Source organism: Bombus terrestris, chromosome 7 (assembly GCF_910591885.1).
Source record: "Bombus terrestris chromosome 7, iyBomTerr1.2, whole genome shotgun sequence".
Taxonomy (NCBI): Eukaryota; Metazoa; Arthropoda; class Insecta; order Hymenoptera; family Apidae; genus Bombus; species Bombus terrestris.
This window is the reverse complement of record NC_063275.1, coordinates 13,945,283-13,968,514: the sequence shown is the minus strand read 5'-3', so window position 1 is coordinate 13,968,514 and position 23,232 is coordinate 13,945,283. Positions and strand designations below refer to the sequence as shown.

The window sequence follows — 23,232 nt, the reverse complement described above, 5'->3', positions numbered from 1 at the left end:
TTAACTTATTAAAATACAATAAATATTTGCACAGCCTATTTTTAACAACAAAGTATACATATTATTATGATAGAAAAACCTTACTAGCAATAAAAGTTGCTATAGATACAAACAACGTAATATTTTAATTATTATATATATTTAACATAATTTGAAATAAATTTCTTTCTGTATAACACTGTTTCAATATCCATTCAGCATAAAATAGCGATCTGAGTCTTGTTCACATTTATCAAATTAATGATTATGTTTTTATTCTATTATATTATTGAACATGTAAAAGTTCTAATCACTTAGATCATCATATTGCAATTTCTATATTTTATAGCTCTACTTAATTACAAGATTTAATACATTACATATGTACAGTTTACTCGAGGACAAACATTAAACATGGACATCAAATTTTTATTACATATAATAAAAACTAAATTTATTTACACTTTCTGGTAGATATTCAGTCTATTTTAATAAATATAGTGAATATTTGAGTATTATATTAACTGTCATGGAAAATGGATAACTTGAGATTACATGTCAAATAAATAAAAATTAAAACATGTTTATGAAGAATTATAGTTTCAAACATTTTCTACTTTTATAAAGTTGTTCATTGATAATAGAATAAAAAATAATATTTAATATACTAGAGCATACAAATTTACCAATAAAATGAATTGTGCAGAAATTCTGCAGTGGATTTATACAATGATGAAGCGCTTTGTCTTAATCCAGTCAATAATGATACAACTCCTTCTTTCTCATCTTCTTGTTCATCTTCTTCAGGTAAGTAGTCTGGCATGTCTTCAGTATCACCATTATTTCCAGTATGAATCTTATGATTAAATACATTGTTAATAAAAAAATCACAACTCATTTTAATCCTAAAATTTAGAAATTCTGCTCTGTACAAATATTTACCAATTTAACGAGATACTCTTGATTGAATTTATTTCGTGTCACCAATCTTGCTTCCATATTCTCAGAATTTTTTTGGATAGCTTCTGCAATTTGTTTGGCAGTAACATAACTTAAAGTACGCATTGTAACACGCTGATGTTCTACATCAACTACCAGAGAAACTAGTCCATTGATTCTTATTAATATTGCCTCCAACTCTGCACGAGTTTCCTATTTCATATGCATATATAATTTTTATGAAATAATAAATACATAAAATTAAAATATAAACATACTATCTGTATGTATTTACCGGTAATAAGCCTTGAACATGTAATACAATCACATGAGTCTTTAACTTTTTAGGCTCTATAACTCTTTTACATCTGCTACGTAAATTATATATTGGTGGTTTCATTCTTTCTATGTCATCTTTTATACATTGTGCTCGTTTAGATATCTTTGGTTTATCTATATTGTACTTATTTATAATTGCATCCAAGGCTTCACGAACTCCAAAAGTAGAGGTTATGTGTACATAATTATCCACGTTTTTAACAAATAACTCCAAAATATCTAAACTCAAATTAACAATCTCAAAATCGGGTACTTCTAAGACATACGCTACATACGACAAAACTGTTTTATCCTAAAATCAGTAATCCTTGTTATAAAAATAAAGTATAAACAAATTTTGAAAAATTTCCTACCTTCAAAATTGTATCATGATTTGCAAAATCATTTGCCAATTTTTTATATGTTTCGAGGGTAACTTTCAATTCTTTCGGATCCAGAGATTCGTCCACGTCCATTATCTAAAAGTATAATGTTGACATTAGCTTTAACATTAGCTTCTTAAACTAATATTGTCATAACAAAAAGAAGTTCAATATTACTACTTATGATTATCTCCCTGGATTAACATTGATAGGCATTCAAAAATAAGCAGATCTTTAAAAATATTTTTATTTCTTGAATAATTATCGAGTGGAACACAAACTTCGTAGTAGTAGAATGCGTTTACCTAACTTGCTAACTGATATGACAAATTTCAGGGAATAGATTTTGAATCTTTTACTAGGTAAATTTCATAGATCTACAGTTAAATTACATTCTACATATTGTTAAATGAAAAATAATTTCGTTTACAATTCAGTCGCAATTTTTCAACAGACTATATTAATCTTTAAAAATCATAACGTAATCGACATAACATAAAGTTTCAATTGAAAGGATTTAAATATAATTTTCATATATAACAAACAATGTGTATACTTTGTATAGTAGTAAAATTGTTCTTTTTTATCACTATAAAAGAATAAACTAAAGTGCATACATTTAATGTATACGTAAATTCTATATGCAGTTGCTACGTATATATGTATACAAGTTGTGTATAGATAATCATGTATTTGCATATATGCATATAATACATATATATGTATGTTTCGAATAGATGTATCAGTTTTACCCTACGTAATAATAACAGACATTCATGTTACAACCAGCTGCTGCCAGATTATTTCGATGACGCGCATATTATAGGACAGTAGCGAAACTAGTGTCTATATGACGTACCAAAATAAGATGGCCGACATTCATTCTACCAGCTACCAACAGCATAACACCCGTATTACCTTTCTAATGAACTTCTTTCTTACTTTACGCAACCAAATATTTTAAACATTCATTAGTGTCATTCTAACTACTGGTAGAAAGAAATTGATGTAGTTATACGATATCAAACAACACATTGAAGATAATAGGGAAGTTAAATTAAATAATACGTAAAGTAACAAAGTATATCTGACGTATTTTCAAATATAGGTAATTATTCGTAATACATATAGGTAATTATTCGTAAAGAGTGCTAGTGTAAAGTGCATATTGATTGTCAAAACAATGGAATACGTATTGATAAAAGACATACGGCCGGGTCAAAAAAACATTAATGTAGTGTTTATTGTTCTGGAAGTTGGTCATCCTACCATTACCAAAGAAAACCGCGAAGTTCGAACGTTTAAAGTGGCAGACAGTACAGCATGCATGAATGTTTCAATTTGGGACGAACCTGGACAGCTTTTAGTACCAGGGGATATTGTAAGATTAACAAAAGGTTATGCTTCTGTTTGGAGACAATGCTTAACTCTGTATTCTGGAAAAAATGGAGACATACAAAAAATTGGTGAATTTTGTATGGTAATAAATGAACAGTTAAACATGAGTGAACCAAATCCTGCTTTGGCGCAACAAATGATTAACCAAAGTGGTTCTGGTCCACCTGGTAGTAATGTAAACAATACTATTACAAATAATGGTAATGCAAATAATATCACTGGCCAATCTGGAAGGCAACCATTGGTATATTGTGCAATATATTCATTGCTTTTAATTAGATATTAATAATAGATTTATTTCTAATTTTACAAATAGTGTAGCTATTTTTAGTGCTTCTATTAATATTAGTATTAATTTATTTTATCATAGGCAATTCAAAGTAATTCAACAACACCTGCTAGTGGTACTTCTGGTAGTTCAACAACAACAAAAAGTGGAAACAATAATAATAATAGCACTGGTGGAAATAGTGGCAATACTTCAGGACTCCCAGGAGGATCTGCAAGATATTCTGGTGATTCAACAACAAAAACATCTGTTACAACAAAAACTAATTCTCGTGGTCGTGGAGGGTACAGAAATGGTGGACGCAGTGATCGTAGATAACATATAAATAAGAAGTGGTTAATTATATATGTGTAATAAAAATATGCAATTGGTTATATAATATTTAGGATAACTGTAATATACTGTTTTTTTAATAATCCTGTATATGTGTATTCATGAATTAATGTATACGATAGATTTGTCTTAGAATATAACATCATGAATTGAAGACAATCCAATTAAGTAGAATAGATGAAAAATATTATTACCAGTGAATTAATTTTAATTCATATATTTAGAATCATTGAATTTTGTACATTTCTTAATTTAAATCTGGAGCTTGTCTTCAAATCATAGTAAAAGTATCAAATTTCTCTTACTCTGATAAATGAATGTAATATATATATAAAGTATATAATATCTGCATTTAACTGATAAATAATTTTATTTGCTAATTTTTTAAAATATATTTTATAAAATAAAGAATAATAATATGTATAAATTTAATTTACACTGAGTAAATAAGGATAAAATAATTTTGAAAAATATTCAATCTATATACAAAACATTTAATATAAAACATATTTGAATTTATTATATGATGTTGTTACTCAGTGTAAATATACATTAAAATAAAAATATGTGATTATTGACTTTGTATATTTTCATCAGAAGCGTTAAATAGAAAACTAAATATGTACAGTATTTATTACTACTTACAACTATCAATTTAACTATCAATTATTTTGTGTACATTGACCCTATTTTTATTTAATATTTATATTTTGTACATAATTAAATTCAATTTTTATAACATTAAAATTAGTGTCAATTTTTTAAATAATGGATGTGCCAGATAATAAATAACCCAATTATTAAAAAGTAAGAATATATTAAGTATTTGTGTTTACTTTAAAGTCAATGTTTTTAAAAAAACTCAGCCAAAGTATAGATAATTCTACAAATAAGTTTACCACCATAAGAAATTTCAAAATGATACGAAGATTACTGTGATAATATGCATTTATCAGATTGTGATATGTCACATTTTTGTCTACTATAATTTTTAGGTTATGTTTATACATGACTTCACGTTTATGTATATCGTATGTCACATCGAAGTAAGTGATAACGATATGTATGTACTTTAATTTTGTTTTCTTTCTAATGTTCTCACTTGTAATTTTAAATACATTATAAATTTACAGAATGAATGTGAATTCTGTCGTCATTGTTACACAATTATTTTTTTTGTTAAACATATAACTTAAAATAACAGATGTCTAAGTTAGACATAACAATTTATGAATACTTTTTATGTATTTAAAGAATTCGAAGACGGTACGTTTAACATATTTGTTATAACATTCGGTTATATTTTACTACATTGCATAATGTTATCATAAATCGTAAATCTTAAAAGTGTTATTGATTTAAAATAAGAATTGTATTCTGCAAATACCATTTAATAATTCACTGTTTCTTATGTTTAACTGTGTTATGTAGTAAATGAATATATTATTTATACACTTTTAATACTATATTTAATATTGTAAATTTCTAATTACAGATTATTTTTTTCTGAAGTATGACAAGATCACATATAAAATATCAAATTGCGAAAGATACAGATGATACATCAGATTATTTTCTTGAACCAGTCCAAGAGTTTCCAAATGTGTCCAAAAAAGAAGTATCTTTTTGGAAAAAATCTTTTCAAATTATCATATTAATTCTGTGCTATTTTGTGTTGTCTGTAGGTTTAACTTTTTATGTACAATGGCTTTATAATACATATGTAAGTGAAGATATCTGTGATTTATAAAAGTTTATTATTTGATTTTATTTTATATATGCACTCATTTTTTAGGGATTTCATTTTCCACTTGTTGTGGTGATATGTCACTTATTAATAAAATTTTTGTTTTCTGCTTCAATAAGATGTATTAAAACATGTTGGAAGAAACAACAACAATTAAAACTTCCTTTACAAAGCATAATAGGAATGGTTATGCCAATTGGCATAGCTAGTGGCCTTGATATAGGTCTATCAAATTGGGCAATTTCATTAATTACTATGTCATTGTATGTATTTATTATTCTACATTAAGAACAAAATAAAATATATTTACGACTTTGTGATAGTATTAATGAATTATATTGTTATTTAGATATACTATGACAAAATCAACTTCTATTATTTTTATTCTTGGATTTGCACTCTTTTTGAAGTTGGAGAAAAAGGTAGTAATATTAATTTCCTATATGAATGCTTCAAATATAATATATTAAAGAAATAATTTTGTTATAGTCTTGGACATTATCATGTATTGTAGTAATGATATCAGGAGGTTTATTTATGTTTACCTATAAATCAACACAATTTGAAGTTTTCGGATTTGTAATTTGCCTCTTAGCATCATTTTTAAGTGGTATTCGGTGGACTATGACACAACTAGTTATGCAAAAATCTAAACTTGGAATGAAAAGTCCAATTGACATGATGTACTATATGCAGTTATGGATGTTATTACCTATTGTACCAGTGATGATATGGTTTGAAGGTATATATATGTAAGATGTACAGCTATATTCTTTTTTTAAATTGTATATGTAAATATTATGTTACTGTGTTTTTGAAAAGGGTGAAAAAATATATTATTTTTAGGATCTCATCTATACAATACTTTTAAAAATACAGATTGGAATGATGTTCAAACTATTACAATGACTACAATTACTGTATTTGGAAGTGCTATTATAGCTTTCCATATGGAAGTTATGGAATTTTTAGTTGTTACATATACTTCTAGTCTTACACTTTCAATTATTGGCATAATTAAGGTAAATTAACTACATATAAGAATAACATAATATTATATAACTTTACTGAATATTGGAATATACAAGTAAAATATCAATATTTGGGTAAAAATCTTTAAATTATTGTCTTTCTAGGAAATATTTATTTTAATCTTGGCTGTTGAATGGGAAGGTGATCAAATGAGTCATCTTAATTTTGTAGGATTGTTAATGTGCCTTTGTGGAATCACAATTCATACGATACAAAAAGCATTATCCAATAGGAACAAAAAAGCTGAAAATTTGGAATTACAAGTAAATTCTCTTTCAAGTAATAATTTTAAAAGTGAAGAGGTAATCGATACAAATTTACCTTTGTTAACTCAAAAATCTACATCGTTAACAAATCTTTTAAACGCGGAATTCAGTTCAGACGAAGATGATCCAGTTAAACATGGTGAGAATTCTACTCAGATACTATCTAATATATTGCAACGTAGGGAACAGTAAAGTCTAAACTTTAACATTGATATACAAGGACATAAAATTTATTTATTCTGAAAAGTCATTCCATATCTAATTATATACTATTTCCCGCATTTTATACATATTTTTACACCTCAATTTAATTATTAAATTTATAATCCTTAATTTTCAATGAAAATGTTAATAATTGTAATGTATGCCCTATTTTTAAGGATATAATTTATGCATGTAAAATTATGTATAAATTTATTTTTTTAATATTATTTCGAAAAACAAACAAATTTTTGTTTAAACACTTAAAAACTTAGAGTGCAAATAATATACATATATAAAACAAAGTACATATATGTATAGTAAATAACTTTAAAAGAAAATTTATTTTATAATTATTTACTTACAGTCTGTGTTATTAGTTCCTTGCTTAAATATAGCATAACTATACTTTATTATTTAGTAGTATTTTTCGCATTTGATCTTATTTATGTTATATACATATATTTATATACAAATAACAAGACTTCCAGAAATACACAGCATAATAATAGATGATAATGTAAACATTGAAAAACTATGCACATTTTATAAATTATTATTAATTTAAAAAAAGGTATATCTAATTAACAACTTTTTAATCAAAATTTGTGTGAACATCCATTATTGTTATTTAATATTATTCTTATAATATTATAAGGACAAATATACAAAAACGTTGCAGTAGACAAAGACATTATTAATTTTTTATATTCATAAATCGTATTTTATGTAATTTGATATTAATATTATAGAAATTAATTATACAGTATAAAAACAATGCTTCATGTAATTATGTAATTTTATGGTAATTTATTTGATTTTATGATATACATGTTAATTTGCATAAGGATAATAATAATGTATTTTGTCAAAGAAATTTATTTAATATGTATGTTCTCATATTGAGAATGTTATAATTTTTATTTTATAATCTTAAAGTATTCATAATAAACTTTGTATACATAAGTATGCTATTATATGTTATTATTTATTTGATTCTTAAATAAGTCCTATGGAATTCGTCTATTGTAAGAAATATTTAATAAGATCATATTTCTATAACTCTGTAAACTATTGAAACATAGTTTATATATTCATACACCTTATATTTATAATTATAATATACGAGAATAAAATGCAAAAAATATGTTTTGGTATCGTACTTGCAATTAGAAGTACGATTTACAGATGGTAAAAGTAATCTTTTTATTTTGAAACTTAGGGATTTCATTAGAGGTTCACATTAAATTATTTAATTTTTTTTAATAGTATACTAATACTAATAATGAAGTTGATTCGCTTTAAAATTACGAAACAAATTTTTTTTATACAATTGTATTATTATGAGAAAAATAATAAATATGATATATATATATATATATCTTTCATCTTTCATATATATATATATATATATGTCGGAGATGAAAGAACACCGGAATCTTCCCTTTGAAACTTTGGGAAGACCCCTTAGTACTGTAATCTAGATTCCACCACAGCCGTATTAAGAAACTGTTGTCATTCCACTCTTCCATACGATCTTAACGACGATCCAAGTAATTCTCAGGTACGTAGTGCTTGCTCTGTGTGGCAACCCGAGTATAACTTAGACTCTCACGAAGTATACAAGTTTGACATCCTGTTGACCGCGGTTACGTTCGGCGACTGGTTGTCGCCTCGAGCCCGAGCTCACTATCATAAATCTCAAATAAGTATAGTCGGATCGAATGACAACAGTTTCTGAACACGGCTATGGTGGAATCTAGATTACAGTACTAAGGGGTCTTCCCAAAGTTCCAAAGGGAAGGTTCCGGTGTTCTTTCATCTCCGACATATATATAAAACAAAATTCTGTAATTATTATTAGATAGATTAATAAATAATTGTTATGTATGTAATTTAATAAATAACTTTGTAAACCCCTTACTTTGTTTGTTTCATTTGATTAGTCTTTTTAGATTTGGCTTCAATTCTTTCTTCTAGTTTATGGATCAAATCATTTAATTCCTCCTATTACGAAAATAAAAATTATCTTAAATAGAATTATTATTTATAAAAGCCACTTGAGCTAAAAAAAAACACATTTACCTCGTTGTATGTGTACATTAGAGTACAATGTTTTAAAATTTGTTTCTTTCTATTAAATAATTGCAATGCATGTGGTAAACAGTAAACACTGTCATCTTGTGAATTACTCACTAATGAAACAAATAAATTAGCTCTACAAGTTTCACATTCAAAGTCACCATCATCTTCTTTCACTTTTTTTCCTTTTTTTCGTTTTCCACTATCTGGTAAAGGTAATCTTTCTGTGTTTATGAGACCTACTGATTCTAATTGTTTACGATAACTTATTTCTTTTTCACGAATTTTAATTACACTTGCTAGAATCTGCAAATATAATTATTTATAAATCATTTATGTAGTTTTACATTTTTTATCTCATAATTATTAACTCTCATATTTACCTGTTTTAATACTTCTATATGAGATCTAGAGTCATTAATAATATTAAATAATAATCTTTCAAATGAAAAGATTGATGGTTCACAACTATCTTGTATATCCTATAATAATTATTAAAAATTATTTTGCCATTCTATAAAATATGTAAAATAAAAATAGAGGAATGTTATTCACTTACTTTAAATACTTGTTCAGCAGTTTCTAACCAGGATGGTTGTGCAAAGTAAACACTTTCAGATACTACATAACCAGTGCATATACTTGATGTAAATGCTTTAGGAAATACAACTATAAATTGCCCTGGTTCCTGAACAGTCTGGCATAGTGATACTCCGTTACTAACCAATAATTCTGGAGGAACCATTGCTGTATCTGATGGCAGCCATATAGTTTTATTTTTACAATATCGTGGAACCATTTTTGAAAGAGCCTCTCTAAAGTTATTGTTGTGTTCGTCGGGTATACCATACCAAATTTTCTTAGCACCAGTATGCAAATATTCTATCCAAGGAAGACCATGAGGATCACGGTACCAACAACATGCACTAAATAACATACCCACATGAAGTGTAGGTACAGTCACACCTACAAATAAAATTAAAACGGTTATAAATAAGGACATATCAATTTATAACAAATGTTTTAGTTATAGAAATTTAAAGAAATGTTTTATACCCATTATAGGACCTAAAGCTCTCAGTACTGAGCCAGCGTTATTAGTAAGTACTTTAAGATTCCATGGATGTCTTGCGAATGGGCTATTTTTAGCAACCGAAAATCCAAAACCGCGTCCACTTGAATCAATGCTTGCAGCATGTACACAAACATGTCTCTTCCTTTCTGCAACATGTTTCCAAAATGCACTTTCAACTTCATCGGCAGAAGCGCCTTCTGTTTCGTTTCCAGATCGTTGATTTTCACCAAACCACATACGTTGTGTGTTTCGTGCAATACGATAAAAAGCGTTTAAAGGCATGTTTCTACCCTGTAAAATTGTATATTTATATATACAATATATTATATAAATCATGAAGAACTGAAAATTATATAGTTATGATTATAATTTTAGAATTCTCACTTTAACGATGCATTCCTCAATTTCGTCAGAACTATCATCATCATCATCTTCTTCATTTTCACTTATTGGTGCATTTTGTCTTTGTAAAACTCTACTTTCTCTTTTCATCCACTCAGATTCGACTTCATCGAATAATTTACCTCGTTCCTCTAAATCGCATTATTTTGTTGATAAATAATTTTAAAATATTATAGTTTCTTATATTAGTACATTTTCTATATTTATGCACAAATACCTGGAGATAATGTATCATATGGTAATAAGTATTTGCAGTAAATGTCATCCAATTTGGTTACACGATCTTGAGCAGATTTTGGTATTTTCATCCCATCAGCTACTTTCTGCCACTTTTTCTTTTCAATTACTTCTTTTAATCCGCCTAAACTTTGAACTGTTTGATATAAATGAGGCAAATCAACTTCCATACCACCAATCTATAAAAAAGGAAAAAAATTGGAATAATAAACATACTAAAAAGAATAGAAAGAAATCATAAATATAAAACTGTACCCAAGGTGGATGAGTTAATGTTATGCTTTGTGTAGCTAAATATTTCTTTATAGCCATCATTTCTTTCACATTGGGACCCCATCTATGTAACATACGATGCACATATTGATTGTAAGCAGTAAACCTCATATCATCTGATACTTTGCATTCCGGCTAAAATAGAGAAAAAAATGTATTTATATTTCGTAAATATATACATTTAATTATGCAACAGCTTTTAATGAATATTACTTTAAAATTAGGTGGTGGTACAACTCTGCATATTCCAAATTTCTCTGCAATTGGCCTTATTTTGTCTATGTATTCCAAAGGATCTTGGAAATCTTTTTCAGTAGGATGAAATGTTGGAGCTTCAACTAATCGTGCTTCATTATTTTCATCTTTTGCACTTGGAAATGTTACATTATTGACAGGAGAATAAATTTCAGAAGCCTTCTGTTTTGCTTTGATCTGGCATCTAAAATTTTAGAAATACATAATAATGTATTTAATAAAGTGAAAAGTGAAGCTGCAATTCTTGCTACGTTCAAGTTGTATTACCTTTTCCCATTCTTATTTGAATCAATTGAGGTTTTTCTTTCTCTAGGAGTTTTTGGAGATTTTGGCAATTTTTCAGTTCCTATATTTAATCCAGTTCCAATATTTTGTCTATTTGCAATTTGTACTATGGTTTCATTTTTATTTGGAGTAGATGGTTGAAGTTCAGAATTAGATGTAGTAACAGTTGATGCTGTACTTGAAGAAGTAGATGGTATTGAATGATCAGTTGTTATTAGAGTAGAATTAGGTGGAGTACGAGTTGTAGGCTGTACTGTTCCTACAGGAGGACAACGTGCAATTGATGATGGAGGTTTAGTAACCAATTTTGCTCTTAAAAGAACTTTTTGATTAGGACCATTTGGTCCTTCAGTACCGAGTTTTACAGCTACACCTTGAATTAATTGCTGTCCTTGAACTAAATTTGGTCCATTCCTTGTGACAGCTTGTAAAGGTATATAAAACAGTTGACCATCATTTTCATCATCATTTTCATTGTTGCTTTCAGTCTGAGTAGATATCTCTGTGCTTTTTTGTTGATTTGTATCACTTTCTCCAATCTGCTTTTGTGTTTGTGCATTATCATCAAGATTTACTTGTACAGCTATTGAAGTACTACAATTTACATTACTCCAAGTTGTTGTTAATTTATCTAATGGTAAAACTTGTATATTAGCCAAAGTTGCAAAATTTTTTGGTAATTCAAATTTGTTTACATTTAATGTTGTATTTGATATATTTTTTATTTCTACTATTTCATTTTCATTTTTTGCAGAATTATTGATGGAATTTTCTTTAAATATTGTCATTTCACAATTATCTTTTATTATTCTTTCTACATTTTTATTTGCTTCACTCACAGATTTATTTATGTTATTTTCGGATTTATTTGCATTATTGAGAAATTTATTTGTATTATTTTCAGATTTATTTGCAGCGTTATCAAATTTATTTGAATTATTTTCAGATTTAGTTGCATCCGTCTGGGATAGATTATGAATCACGTTTGATTTAGATTCTCGAGCTTTACGTCTAAAAGGAGTACTAACAGGGATTTCTGTGTCACTTTCAAATGCATAAACACTGCTTTCATTTTCTGGAGAAAATGCATTTGCATTAGGAGTTACTGTTTTACGTTCTTTAACTTTTGGTAAAAAGGGTTTTCTTGGTTGAAATATGGTTTTCTTCTCTGTTGATATCTTTTTTTCATTAGAACTATCTGTAGAATTTTGATCAGGTTTTAGTGCACCATCACCTTCTTCCCCAGAACATGAGTCTTTATTTGGCTTTATGTTCTGCCCTTTGTTAATATCTTTTAAATTTGTATTCTGTTTGTTAATGTTAATATTAATATTAATATTAGAAAACTCATTCTGCTGTTTTATATCAGATTGTAATTCTCCTGTTATAATGGGAGCATATTTATTATATGTATTTATGCGATCTTTTACATTAGCCTTCTCTGCTAATTTAGAAAGTGTAACATTAACTGGTCTTACCAAATGTTGAATTTTTGTTGAAATTGATAAATGTGATACATCAGTCTTCTTTTCACAAACATCATATTTAAAAGTAGACACATTTTCCATTTCTAACTTACTTTCCTCTTTAGCAAATGAGCTTTCATTTAACCATTTTTCAATTTGTTCAGTCGACATATTTACTTTCTCTTTTCTTACATGCAATGTTGATAAAGACATATCTATAACATTTGTGGATGAAATCTCTGTTTTATGATGACATTCTTTTTCAGTATTTGTTGATATTTCTTGCTCTATTTCATCAGATATTAAATCAGGTAACTCTGATTTATCTTTTTCAGATTTTTGAAGATGCTGACTATATGGTATATTTAATACTGGTGGAGAATTTATGCTTAGTAAAGGTTCATTACTCGACAATTTCTTATCTACCTCTTTATTAGCTACATATGAATTTTGTTCATTTTCTATTTTAGCTGTTTCTAATTTATCACTGGTCTTTTTCGTGGTCAGAAGATTAACATTAACATGTGTTTGACAAGAGTTTAATACTTTGGATATTGCTTTCTTCGTAAATCCCCGAAAAGATTCTTCGTCGTCTGATATTTTTGAAAGGTCGGTTTTTACAAAATTTTCATTTAAAGACTGCTCAATTTTATTATCAATATCTTGATTGTTATTTTTATTAACAATCTCCTTTTGTACATTATCATCTTTCTTTCTTTTTAATTTATTGAGCAACATTCCTAATGTTTCTTCATCAGAATCTGTACTTTCAAATTCAGTATCCTTTAATTCCTTTTGCTTTAGTCCATTACCTTTTTCAGGTAATGATTTAGTAGAGCTTTGTTCTCGTTTACGTTTAGTTACAAATTTTTCTTTATTAAATTTTGCATTATTTTGAACTTGACATTTTGATTTAATACTTATATTATTTTGAATCTCCATTCTTGTAGTTATATTTTTAGTAGAAGATCTAAGATAGCGACTTACAGGTTTATTTAATTTTCCTAAACTTCTTCTTGTAACAGGTCTTGTATTACTAGTACCATTAGAACTTACAGATTCTTCATCACTATCAATTTCACAATACTTGTGAACTCTTATTAATCTTTTACTTTTAAAAGCAATTTTATTAGTTTTGGTCTTATCCAATCGTTTATTTGATGTATTATGAATAGAAGTAATTTTATTATCTTTATTTTTAGCAGTTGTTTTTGTAACAGATTGTTTTACTTTAGTTTTGATTTCATTTTCTGGTTGAGTAGTTTTACGTGTATTTGGTAATTCTGGAAAACTGTCCATAGAAACATTATCATCATTTTCTAAATCAGGACTTACGAGTTTCCGTCCAAGAATTTCCATATATACAGCAGCTGCTTCTTTAGTTTTTCTTGTTGGTCTCCTACAAAGATTTTTTGGGGAAATTGTGCCACTATGAGAACGTGTAATTCTTCTCATTTCAGATTTACTTCTTGTACATATGTTTTTTTGCACAGTCTTTTGAATTGTACGTTTCATCTGTGGTGCTGATTTTTCCAAAGGACCTTCTTCTTCTTCTTCAGATGTAGAATCAGAATTTGATGTATCACTATTCTTTTGTTTTACTATAACTTTCTTCTTTGGTTTAGATGGTACAGGTTTAACTTTTGAAGGACCTGTTTTTGTTTTATCTGTAAGCACACTACTTCGTAAACCAAGTCTCTTAGTTTCAATTCTTGGTAAAAATTTTCTGGGTGCTAACTTGTTTACAGATTTTAATAACGTTCGTTCTGTACAAGATCTTGTTCTCATAACACATGATGTTTTAAATTTATTTTTGATTCTTTGTTTAGCAAGACGCTGTTCTTGATATTTCTTTTTGAGTGCTTGTACTGTAGATGTAGTACTTTTAAATGTTGTAATATTTTTCTGTATTGTATTTGAGACTTTCTTCTTGTCAGTAATAATAGGTTTCACTTTTGTGATACTTTTCTGACTTGAATCTGGTTTTTGATTTTCAATAGATGTACTAGTTGAAGATATAGTTTTATCTGTTGCTATACGTGCTGGCTTAGTATCTGGCTTTTCCTTTTTACTTCCAACATTGAAAAAATTTAAGCTTGGAGGTAAAATTGGAGTTCCTATATAAAGATTCGAATTAATTATTGATACATAAAATTAATTAAATATGAAGTAAAATTTTAAAAACCTCTAAAGCACAAAAATGTTAAGAAGTCTTCTGTATTTGGTCGTTTGTGAGTTATTAATTCTGTTATAACTGCTGGTTTAGTCTTTTCTTTATCCTTGATTGGAGTATGTGAAGGATTGAAAACTGTTGTTGCACCTTGTGCAAATTTTCTTTGTGCATGTACTTTGGTCCTACGATAAACAATATATGTAAAAAATAAATAATAAAAATAAAAGCTATATTATATCATAATTATATAAAATCCTTTTTAAATCATTTAAAGAATATAATTATCTTAAACATATTTGCACATCTTCAAATTCATATATTGCACAAAAAATGTATATTAACTAGTCTATAACAAAGTACTCATTAGTTATGTTAAAATGTTTATTTATTTACCTCTTTGGAGATTCGGAGAGTGGCTCCATAAGATCCACCAAATCTCCTTCTTTCCTTTTTCTTTTATCATTTCGACTTAACACCATTTTGCAATTTTATTAAAAAATACTTCTGTCAAAAACAACCACAAAAGTTTGATACAGAAATATGTTCATTAATACTTGATTACAGAAAATTAAACTATTACCTGATCAATATCTTCATTTTTACAAAAACTAAAAAAATGAGAAGTTAAAAAATATTTAGAAACATTACATTATATAAAATGAGATACGAGTATTGTTACAAATAACAAACATTTAATATAAAAAAATTCAATAAGAAAAAATATAAAATTTAAGAATTTATGTTCTTCTATAACCTTTTAATGCTTCAGAGTATTTTTCATTTAAATTAGATAATTAAGAATTGATAATGCATAAAACCACCTAACATCTGTTCTTTACACTGAGCGAACGATTGTTTATTGTGTCAAATAAGATTAAATACCACGCTCTGATCTATGATGTAGATATACATAGATATGCACTATAAAATGATATTGATTTCTCAAGACTTATCCACATTGCATGTACCGCATTGTGTTGAACATAGTACGGTTTGCTTTACTTACATTAAGCATTCAACCAATGGAAAAAATATATAAGACATGTGTAGAAGAAATTATTAGCACCTTCTTATGTACATACCTTACATATGTCAAAAATTCCTTATTCATTATTTATTAAATTAATTTAGATAAAAGAAAGATTAAAAAACAATATTTGAATTGAAAAATGTTAAATAATCGATATTAGCAGAGATATTAATTTCAATGGAATGTTCATGAAACTCCTATTCTGCCATCTATATATGTATGTGCATAAGAATATTTGTTACGTTTTTCGTGTTTACACCTCAAACCTATTAAAATTGTACACATGGACTATATTTAGAAATTACTCATACATTGTTTAAATAATTAGTGCTTAATTTATAATTGTTTTACTAAGGTAGGAAGAACTATGGCGTACTTTGTAATTAGACAAACATTAACAAAAGATTATCGCGACTTGTCATACATTAACTCAAATAAAGTGGAATGTCAGCTTGACATTATTCGCAATCAATTAATTGATATTTAAGATACGATTACTATTGATATTTCTCTTAATGAATAATTATAATTTGTAACTTAATGTAATATTTAAATTGTATATTTAATAATTTTTAATAATTTTATAAGGTAAAAATTGTTCTGTTAATAATTAATTGGATACTTGATTACGTGATGATATTTCTATAATTTAATTTTTTAAATGATTTTCAAAAATATGTCATATTAGATATAATATAACATATATTATATACAATTATTCTTATTTACATCTTATTAAAATACAATAAAGATTTTGAATTATTTGCATCTAAGTATGATTAAAAATATGGATTATTACCATTGTTATTCATTTATACATAGTTACATAATTGTGTTTAATTATAGATAGACTATTTATAAATAAGACATCATGTATAATACTGGACCACCACCACCTTATGAATCACCTCCATATGCACCGCCTGGTTATTCACAAACAATGGGTGGTGTTCCACCTGCTAGCCCTTTCACATCTGCAGAAACTTGTATGTCTTATTCTTATTTTATTATAGTGAACTCTACAATTTAACTAATTAACTAAGAAAATAAATTTAAAAAATTTATTATTTCTTTATAGATACAAGTGGACCAACTATAGTAACAACAATTGTTCCACTGGGGCCAGGATCAACACATACAATTTGTCCTCATTGCCATGCAGAAATAGATACTACAACAAAGACAGAACCTGGCATGATTGCCTATATATCTGGGGTTGTAATTGCATTAATGGGGTATTTACAAAAATATTTTTCAATTACCAATTCAGTATCTCTTAAATAATTTATTATATTACTATTTTATATATCATCTTCAACAGATGTTGGTTGGGATGCTGTTTGATTCCATGCTGTATTGATGAATGTATGGATATTCATCATAGTTGTCCTAACTGTAAAGCTTATCTGGGACGTTATAGGAGATAAGATAACACAATACTAGTATCTATTGCATTTCACTTTGAAGCCATTTGAAAGTTGCATCATATATATACATATATAATGAATAAGTTTTAGTTTTTATCTTCAACAAATATTTGCAATGTTTGGAACATAAACAATCAGCTTCAAATATTTTTCACATGAAAGTTTGATATATACAATGCACAATGCAAGATTGCACATAATTATATAAAAAAAGTATTTGATATTTACTTTCATAAAAGGGATCATTAAAAATATTCGTAGATTTAAATATTAAATGAAAAAGTTCCTAAAATTCAATTTATTTGTTATATTTGAAAACTTTTTCATTATAAAAGTATAAAATAGTTGAGCAGGATGTACAAATGAAAACAAGGTTCATTGATAATTTTGTTTACAACAAATAGTACACAATATAAATTTTCATATGTAACATGTATATAAAATTACTTTTAAATGAGGATATTCAAGGTATTTTCAGCACTATCTGATATTTTTGTTGAATATATAAATATTATACACAATATTTCTTTACTCTACTTGTATTACCTGATAGCAGTTGTTATTGCAAGTACTGTTAAACATCTATTTTTTTAAATTGTTAAAGATGACAAACTTATACAATCTGTGTGTTTTTATATAGTCTCATTTAATGTATATATGAATATAAATATATGCTATTGAAAATAACTATTTTTTGGAAATAATGTGCACTGCTGTCTTTTTATCACTTATAAAAATTTATATGTTTTCAAATAGAAATAAATACTTTGTAACATATAACAGAAAAGTTACATTTTAAAAATAAGATCAATTAATAATGTTAATGTAAAATAAAGTTGATATTCCATAAATTATGTAATTAATGCCCATTTCTCATTTTCAATGAAGTACCTATATATGTATAAATACAAATTAATATAGATATTTTATAAATAATTTATACTAATAGCAAATCTAAAAAATTTATTTTTGAATAAGATAATAATTTTTACTTGTATATTTATAGAAGAAACTAATTCTTACAATAGTCATAAAAAATAAGTGTAGTCATAAAATATAGTCATAAATAACAATAATCGTAAAAATAAGCATATTAACTAAATTGTATTTTTGATATTACTTTAGTGTAATATATATGCTTTTATATAAAATGTTTAGCAATGTATTCTATATTAATAATAAACAAAATGAATAAAATTGATGTCCTAAGTAATTTTTACCTGCGTTTACATATTTTCGTCGATTTTTACTAGTTAAACATTTTTTTTATATTTTCAAAACTGTATTATTATATAACAATCAAAATTATAATTCAAATAAAATTTTTTACATTTATTTAACATAAATTGGTTATAACTACTTATCTTTTTTCAAACCAATTTTATCTAAGTGATCATAAAAACTTACAGGAACATGACATTTATTAAAGACTAAACGTATTTTGAATTTTGTAAATTAAATGTTAACATAATATAGTTGATAATGTTTGAAAACAATTAATGAAACGATAGTTCAGAGAACAGTCTCGCATTCTATAACAATCTAACCTTAAAAGAAACGTGATGATCTATAAACATGCATGTATATTTATATTGTTTTTACGTGAAAATTAGTAAAAGATATTAAAGTTCTATCTATATACATTATGACAATGTGGCATCATTCTAAATTAATTTGTAATAAATTTGTGACAAAATGGAATAATTTTGCTTTTTACAACTACAACAAAAGAATAAGACATAGTAGTTCAAAAACTACTGTAGAAACAAATGATGATGTTGATGATCCACTTCCTAAGCAAACAAAAGTTGTTATATGTGGAGGTGGTGTTATGGGTGGTGCAGTTGCTTATCATCTTTCACTTATGGGATTAGGATCTCAAACTGTTATTGTAGAAAGCGGCAGGTATGAAATGGCAGACTTTGTAAGTCCATTTTAGACTGAATGAAAATGTATTTTCATTTGTTTACTTTGATTAAATTTAGATTAGGAGGTGGAACAACCTGGCATACATCAGGATTAGTAGGAGCTTTTAAACCAAGTTTGGCACAAGTTAAGCTTGCTCAGAATACCATAGCATTATATAAAGCATTAGAAAAAAAAGGCTTATCAACAGGATGGAAACAATGTGGTAGTCTTTCTTTAGCACGCACAAGAGATCGTATGACTGTATTTAGACGAATGAAAGCACAGTCTATGTGAGTCAATTACTAATTGTAATAGTATATAAAATTAATTAAATGTAGATCATTCTATGAATATTTTTAGTTCCTGCAATATTGAATGTCATTTGATTACTCCAAAGCAAGTACAAGAAATATGTCCATTATTACGAGTAGATGATTTAGTTGGTGGATTATGGATCCCAGGGGATGGAGTGGGAGATCCATATCAAATTTGTTTAACATTAATAGGAGAGGCAAGAAAGAAAGGTGTTTACGGTTTTTCATGAAATTAAAAAAGGATATAAGAATATGTATTTAATTTCATATTATAACGAGATTGTAGAATACATTTAACTTCTAATACTTTTAGGTGTTAAAGTGTTTGAAAACTGTAAAGTTACTAAAATTATTACACAAAATGGTAGAATTGCAGCTGTAGAAACAACACATGGTATTATTGAGTGCGAACATTTTGTCAATTGTGCTGGATTTTGGGCACGTAATGTAGGAAAATTAAGCGAGCCATATGTAAAGGTTAAATATTTCCTTTATTGTTATTAGTGAATATAAGAAAGAAATATAATTTTTGTAAATGATCTGAATTAAATATATTCTATTTTTAGGTGCCTCTCCATCCTGTAGAACATTATTATTTGCATACAAAATCAATTAATGGTTTAGATCCTATGACCCCTGTTATAAGGGATTTAGATGGATATATTTATTTTCGAGAAAATAACGGAAGTTTATTAGCTGGTGGCTTTGAACCAGTTGCAAAACCAGCATTTGAAGATGGAACAATACCTGGTTGGATATAGATTTTTATTTATTATTGATCTCATATAGATTTAAATATGCAACAAATTTTAATTTAGGAGGTACAGAGCAAAGATTTCTGCCAGAAGATTGGGACCATTTTCATATATTACTTGAACAAATGCTTTATAGAATTCCAAGTCTAGGAAATGCTATTTTAGAAAAATTATGTAATGGTCCTGAAGCATTTTCTCCAGATTGTAAGTGGATAGTTGGTGAAGCACCAGAAATACGTAATTATTATATTGCTGCTGGTATGAAAACGGTAAGTTACTTTAACTTATGAAATTATAAGATATACAAAAATATAATTTTCATAGGTGGGTATATCAGCAGCTGGTGGAGTTGGTCGAGCAACTGCAGAATTAATAGTTAATGGTTCAACATCTTTAGATATGTATGAATTAGATGTGTCACGATTTTTGGGACTTCATAATAATCGTAAATTCCTACGTGATCGAGTAAAAGAAGTTCCTGGCATGCATTATGCTCTACAATATCCACATCATGAATTTAAAACTGGTAGAAATTTAAGAATGTCTCCAATTTATCCAAAACTTCGAGCAGCTGGTGCTATATTTGGTCAAGTAATGGGGTACGAGCGACCATCCTGGTTTCAATTGGATGGCGATAATGGTAAGTTCACTCTCTTTTATAAAAAAAAAATTTTCTATGAAAAATTTTATATTAGAAGATAGATATTTCTATATCTTTTAATATAAAATTCTTCATAAAACATTATTTATTAACATGTCTGTATTATAAAAGAAGAAACTGGATTTTATTATACAGATTGCTTTGCTACACAGATTTAGAGACGATTGATGGGTTTCAAAGATGTAAGATAGCATATACAAATACGTTCAGTAAACCACCTTGGTTTGAAGCAGTTTGGAATGAGTATGCCGCATGTCGAGAAACAATTGGACTAAGCGACTATTCTTCTTTCACTAAAATTGATTTATGGGTATGATAGATTATTGTAACTAATATATGAATATATTATTGCATTACATCATTTTTCAATTCGTGTATTGTTTTAGTCAAATGGAACGGAAGTAGTCGACTTTTTGCAATATTTGTGTTCCAATGATGTTGATGTTCCAGTAGGAGGTATTATTCATACAGGACTACAAAATCATCGTGGAGGTTATGAAAATGATTGCAGTTTAGCACGTATTGCTCCTAATCAGTAAGTTGTTTAAATAAGTTGCACAATTTATAAGGTATAAGATATAGCTATATAATCAGTCTTTTTATATTTAAGTTATATGATGATTGCACCTACCATACAACAAACTCGATGTAAGCATTGGATTAATCGTCATTTACCAGTAGATGGTTCTGTAGCAGTATCTGATGTAACATCAGCATATACAGCAATCTGTATTATGGGTCCTGCTACTAGGCAATTATTATCAGAATTAACAGATACTGACTTAAATCCCAAAAATTTTCCATTTTTTACTTTTAAGGTATGTATTATTAATTATTAATTAAAATTATATTTATTATTACTTATAAGTATATTTAATTATTATATTATTCATATTTAATTTTATTGTGTTTACCACACATTTATTTCTTGAAAAGGAGTTAGATGTTGGTCTTGCTAATGGAATACGCACAATGAATCTAACTCATACTGGAGAACTTGGCTATGTCTTATATATTCCAAATGAAGTTAGTATCCTAAATTAATAAAAAAATTTTCAAATTATGAATTTTATATTTTATTGATGTACACATTACACATTTGTAGTTTGCATTACATGTTTATACAAGATTAGTAGATGCTGGAGTTAAGTATGGAATAAAACATGCTGGTTACTATGCAACTCGAGCTTTACGAGTTGAAAAATTTTACGCATTTTGGGGTCAAGATTTAGACACTTTTACTACTCCTTTGGAATGTGGACGAACTTGGAGAGTAAAATTAGATGTAGTTATCTTTAGAATTTACATGATTTATATATTAAAGTTTAATTAAAACAATATTTTAAAGCTATATGCTTAATAGAAAGGTGTGCATTTTATTGGAAGAGATGCTCTTTTAAAACAACGCGAAGAAGGTGTAAAACGGAAATATGTGCAGCTATTATTAAACGATCATGATCCCGAATTAGATACATGGTGTTGGGGCAGTGAACCTATTTTTAGAAATGGAAAATATTGTGGAATGACAACTACTACAGGTTACGGATTTACATTCAAAAAGCAGGTACATATTTAACGTTATTAACAGATTACTAAATTTATATGATTATAAAACTTTGGTAAATTTTGAAAGTATACAAATTACAAAATATAAACATTTATAATAATTAATAAATTTTTATTTAGATTTGTCTTGGATTTGTTCAAAATTTTGACTCACAAGGACGTCCACAAGAAGTGACAAATGAGTATATATTGTCAGGAGATTACGAAGTAGATGTAGCGGGAATAAAATTTCCCGCAAAATGTCATTTGCATAGTCCTAATTTACCAACCAAATTTCCAGATAAGGAAAGGGATTCTTACCATGCAACACGTGATCATCAAGTTGTTTGACTCTGACAATATAAATTTTGAATTGTGTACAAATAATGTATATAAAGTTTAATAAATTATTTAATAAGTGACAATTATAAATCACTATTTAACATATAAAGCAAAGGA

General features: G+C 27.1%; 6 protein-coding genes across 11 annotated transcripts; 4 read left to right on the top strand and 2 right to left on the bottom strand.

The window, feature by feature from the left end:
* Positions 1-120: 120 nt before the first annotated feature.
* Positions 121-2,333, bottom strand: LOC100644133. 3 transcript variants are annotated; one of them, XM_012310303.3, is made up of 5 exons: positions 2,237-2,333; positions 1,611-1,715; positions 1,214-1,549; positions 922-1,131; positions 121-835 (listed from the first exon to the last, which is right to left on the bottom strand). In XM_012310303.3, the coding sequence occupies exons 2-5, from the start codon at positions 1,710-1,712 to the stop codon at positions 662-664; spliced, it is 822 nt and encodes a 273-aa protein (XP_012165693.2). In that variant the 5' UTR covers positions 1,713-1,715; positions 2,237-2,333; the 3' UTR covers positions 121-661. The 3 variants fall into 3 exon arrangements, with proteins under 3 accessions (XP_012165693.2, XP_012165692.2, XP_003396638.2); XM_012310302.3 differs by lacking the exon at positions 2,237-2,333 and adding an exon at positions 1,800-2,093; XM_003396590.4 differs by lacking the exon at positions 2,237-2,333 and adding an exon at positions 1,797-2,091.
* A 127-nt stretch (positions 2,334-2,460) lies between these two features.
* Positions 2,461-3,729, top strand: LOC105665924 (SOSS complex subunit B homolog). Its single transcript, XM_012310299.3, has 2 exons — positions 2,461-3,261; positions 3,388-3,729. Exons 1-2 carry the CDS (start codon positions 2,803-2,805, stop codon positions 3,622-3,624), a joined length of 696 nt encoding a protein of 231 aa, XP_012165689.1. The 5' UTR covers positions 2,461-2,802; the 3' UTR covers positions 3,625-3,729.
* Positions 3,730-4,483: 754 nt separating this feature from the next.
* LOC100643934 (solute carrier family 35 member C2) lies at positions 4,484-7,051 on the top strand. 3 transcript variants are annotated; one of them, XM_012310296.3, is made up of 8 exons: positions 4,484-4,685; positions 4,773-4,905; positions 5,135-5,362; positions 5,435-5,649; positions 5,736-5,808; positions 5,876-6,128; positions 6,233-6,408; positions 6,523-7,050. In XM_012310296.3, the coding sequence occupies exons 3-8, from the start codon at positions 5,153-5,155 to the stop codon at positions 6,874-6,876; spliced, it is 1,281 nt and encodes a 426-aa protein (XP_012165686.1). In that variant the 5' UTR covers positions 4,484-4,685; positions 4,773-4,905; positions 5,135-5,152; the 3' UTR covers positions 6,877-7,050. The 3 variants fall into 3 exon arrangements, with proteins under 3 accessions (XP_012165686.1, XP_012165687.1, XP_012165688.1); XM_012310297.3 differs by having other exon boundaries at positions 4,484-4,702; XM_012310298.3 differs by lacking the exon at positions 4,773-4,905 and having other exon boundaries at positions 6,523-7,051.
* A 1,633-nt stretch (positions 7,052-8,684) lies between these two features.
* LOC100643807 (protein Jumonji) lies at positions 8,685-16,103 on the bottom strand. The gene is made up of 14 exons (XM_003396587.4): positions 15,888-16,103; positions 15,714-15,741; positions 15,527-15,637; positions 15,146-15,315; positions 11,477-15,077; positions 11,168-11,393; positions 10,937-11,089; positions 10,662-10,860; positions 10,427-10,575; positions 10,024-10,333; positions 9,527-9,933; positions 9,351-9,449; positions 8,971-9,273; positions 8,685-8,892 (listed from the first exon to the last, which is right to left on the bottom strand). Exons 3-14 carry the CDS (start codon positions 15,610-15,612, stop codon positions 8,806-8,808), a joined length of 5,790 nt encoding a protein of 1,929 aa, XP_003396635.2. The 5' UTR covers positions 15,613-15,637; positions 15,714-15,741; positions 15,888-16,103; the 3' UTR covers positions 8,685-8,805.
* Positions 16,104-16,386: 283 nt separating this feature from the next.
* On the top strand, positions 16,387-18,294 carry LOC100643611 (LITAF domain-containing protein). Of its 2 annotated transcripts, none has more exons than XM_003396585.4 (4): positions 16,387-16,518; positions 17,010-17,149; positions 17,242-17,398; positions 17,485-18,294. In XM_003396585.4, the coding sequence occupies exons 2-4, from the start codon at positions 17,035-17,037 to the stop codon at positions 17,588-17,590; spliced, it is 378 nt and encodes a 125-aa protein (XP_003396633.2). In that variant the 5' UTR covers positions 16,387-16,518; positions 17,010-17,034; the 3' UTR covers positions 17,591-18,294. The 2 variants fall into 2 exon arrangements, with proteins under 2 accessions (XP_003396633.2, XP_003396634.2); XM_003396586.4 differs by lacking the exon at positions 16,387-16,518 and adding an exon at positions 16,591-16,751.
* Positions 18,295-19,017: 723 nt separating this feature from the next.
* On the top strand, positions 19,018-23,205 carry LOC100642881 (pyruvate dehydrogenase phosphatase regulatory subunit, mitochondrial). Its single transcript, XM_003396579.4, has 14 exons — positions 19,018-19,495; positions 19,576-19,788; positions 19,859-20,022; positions 20,126-20,289; positions 20,379-20,562; positions 20,631-20,836; positions 20,892-21,207; positions 21,381-21,538; positions 21,615-21,763; positions 21,839-22,046; positions 22,165-22,254; positions 22,334-22,513; positions 22,592-22,792; positions 22,915-23,205. The coding sequence occupies exons 1-14, from the start codon at positions 19,236-19,238 to the stop codon at positions 23,122-23,124; spliced, it is 2,703 nt and encodes a 900-aa protein (XP_003396627.1). The 5' UTR covers positions 19,018-19,235; the 3' UTR covers positions 23,125-23,205.
* The last annotated feature ends 27 nt before the right edge of the window (positions 23,206-23,232 follow it).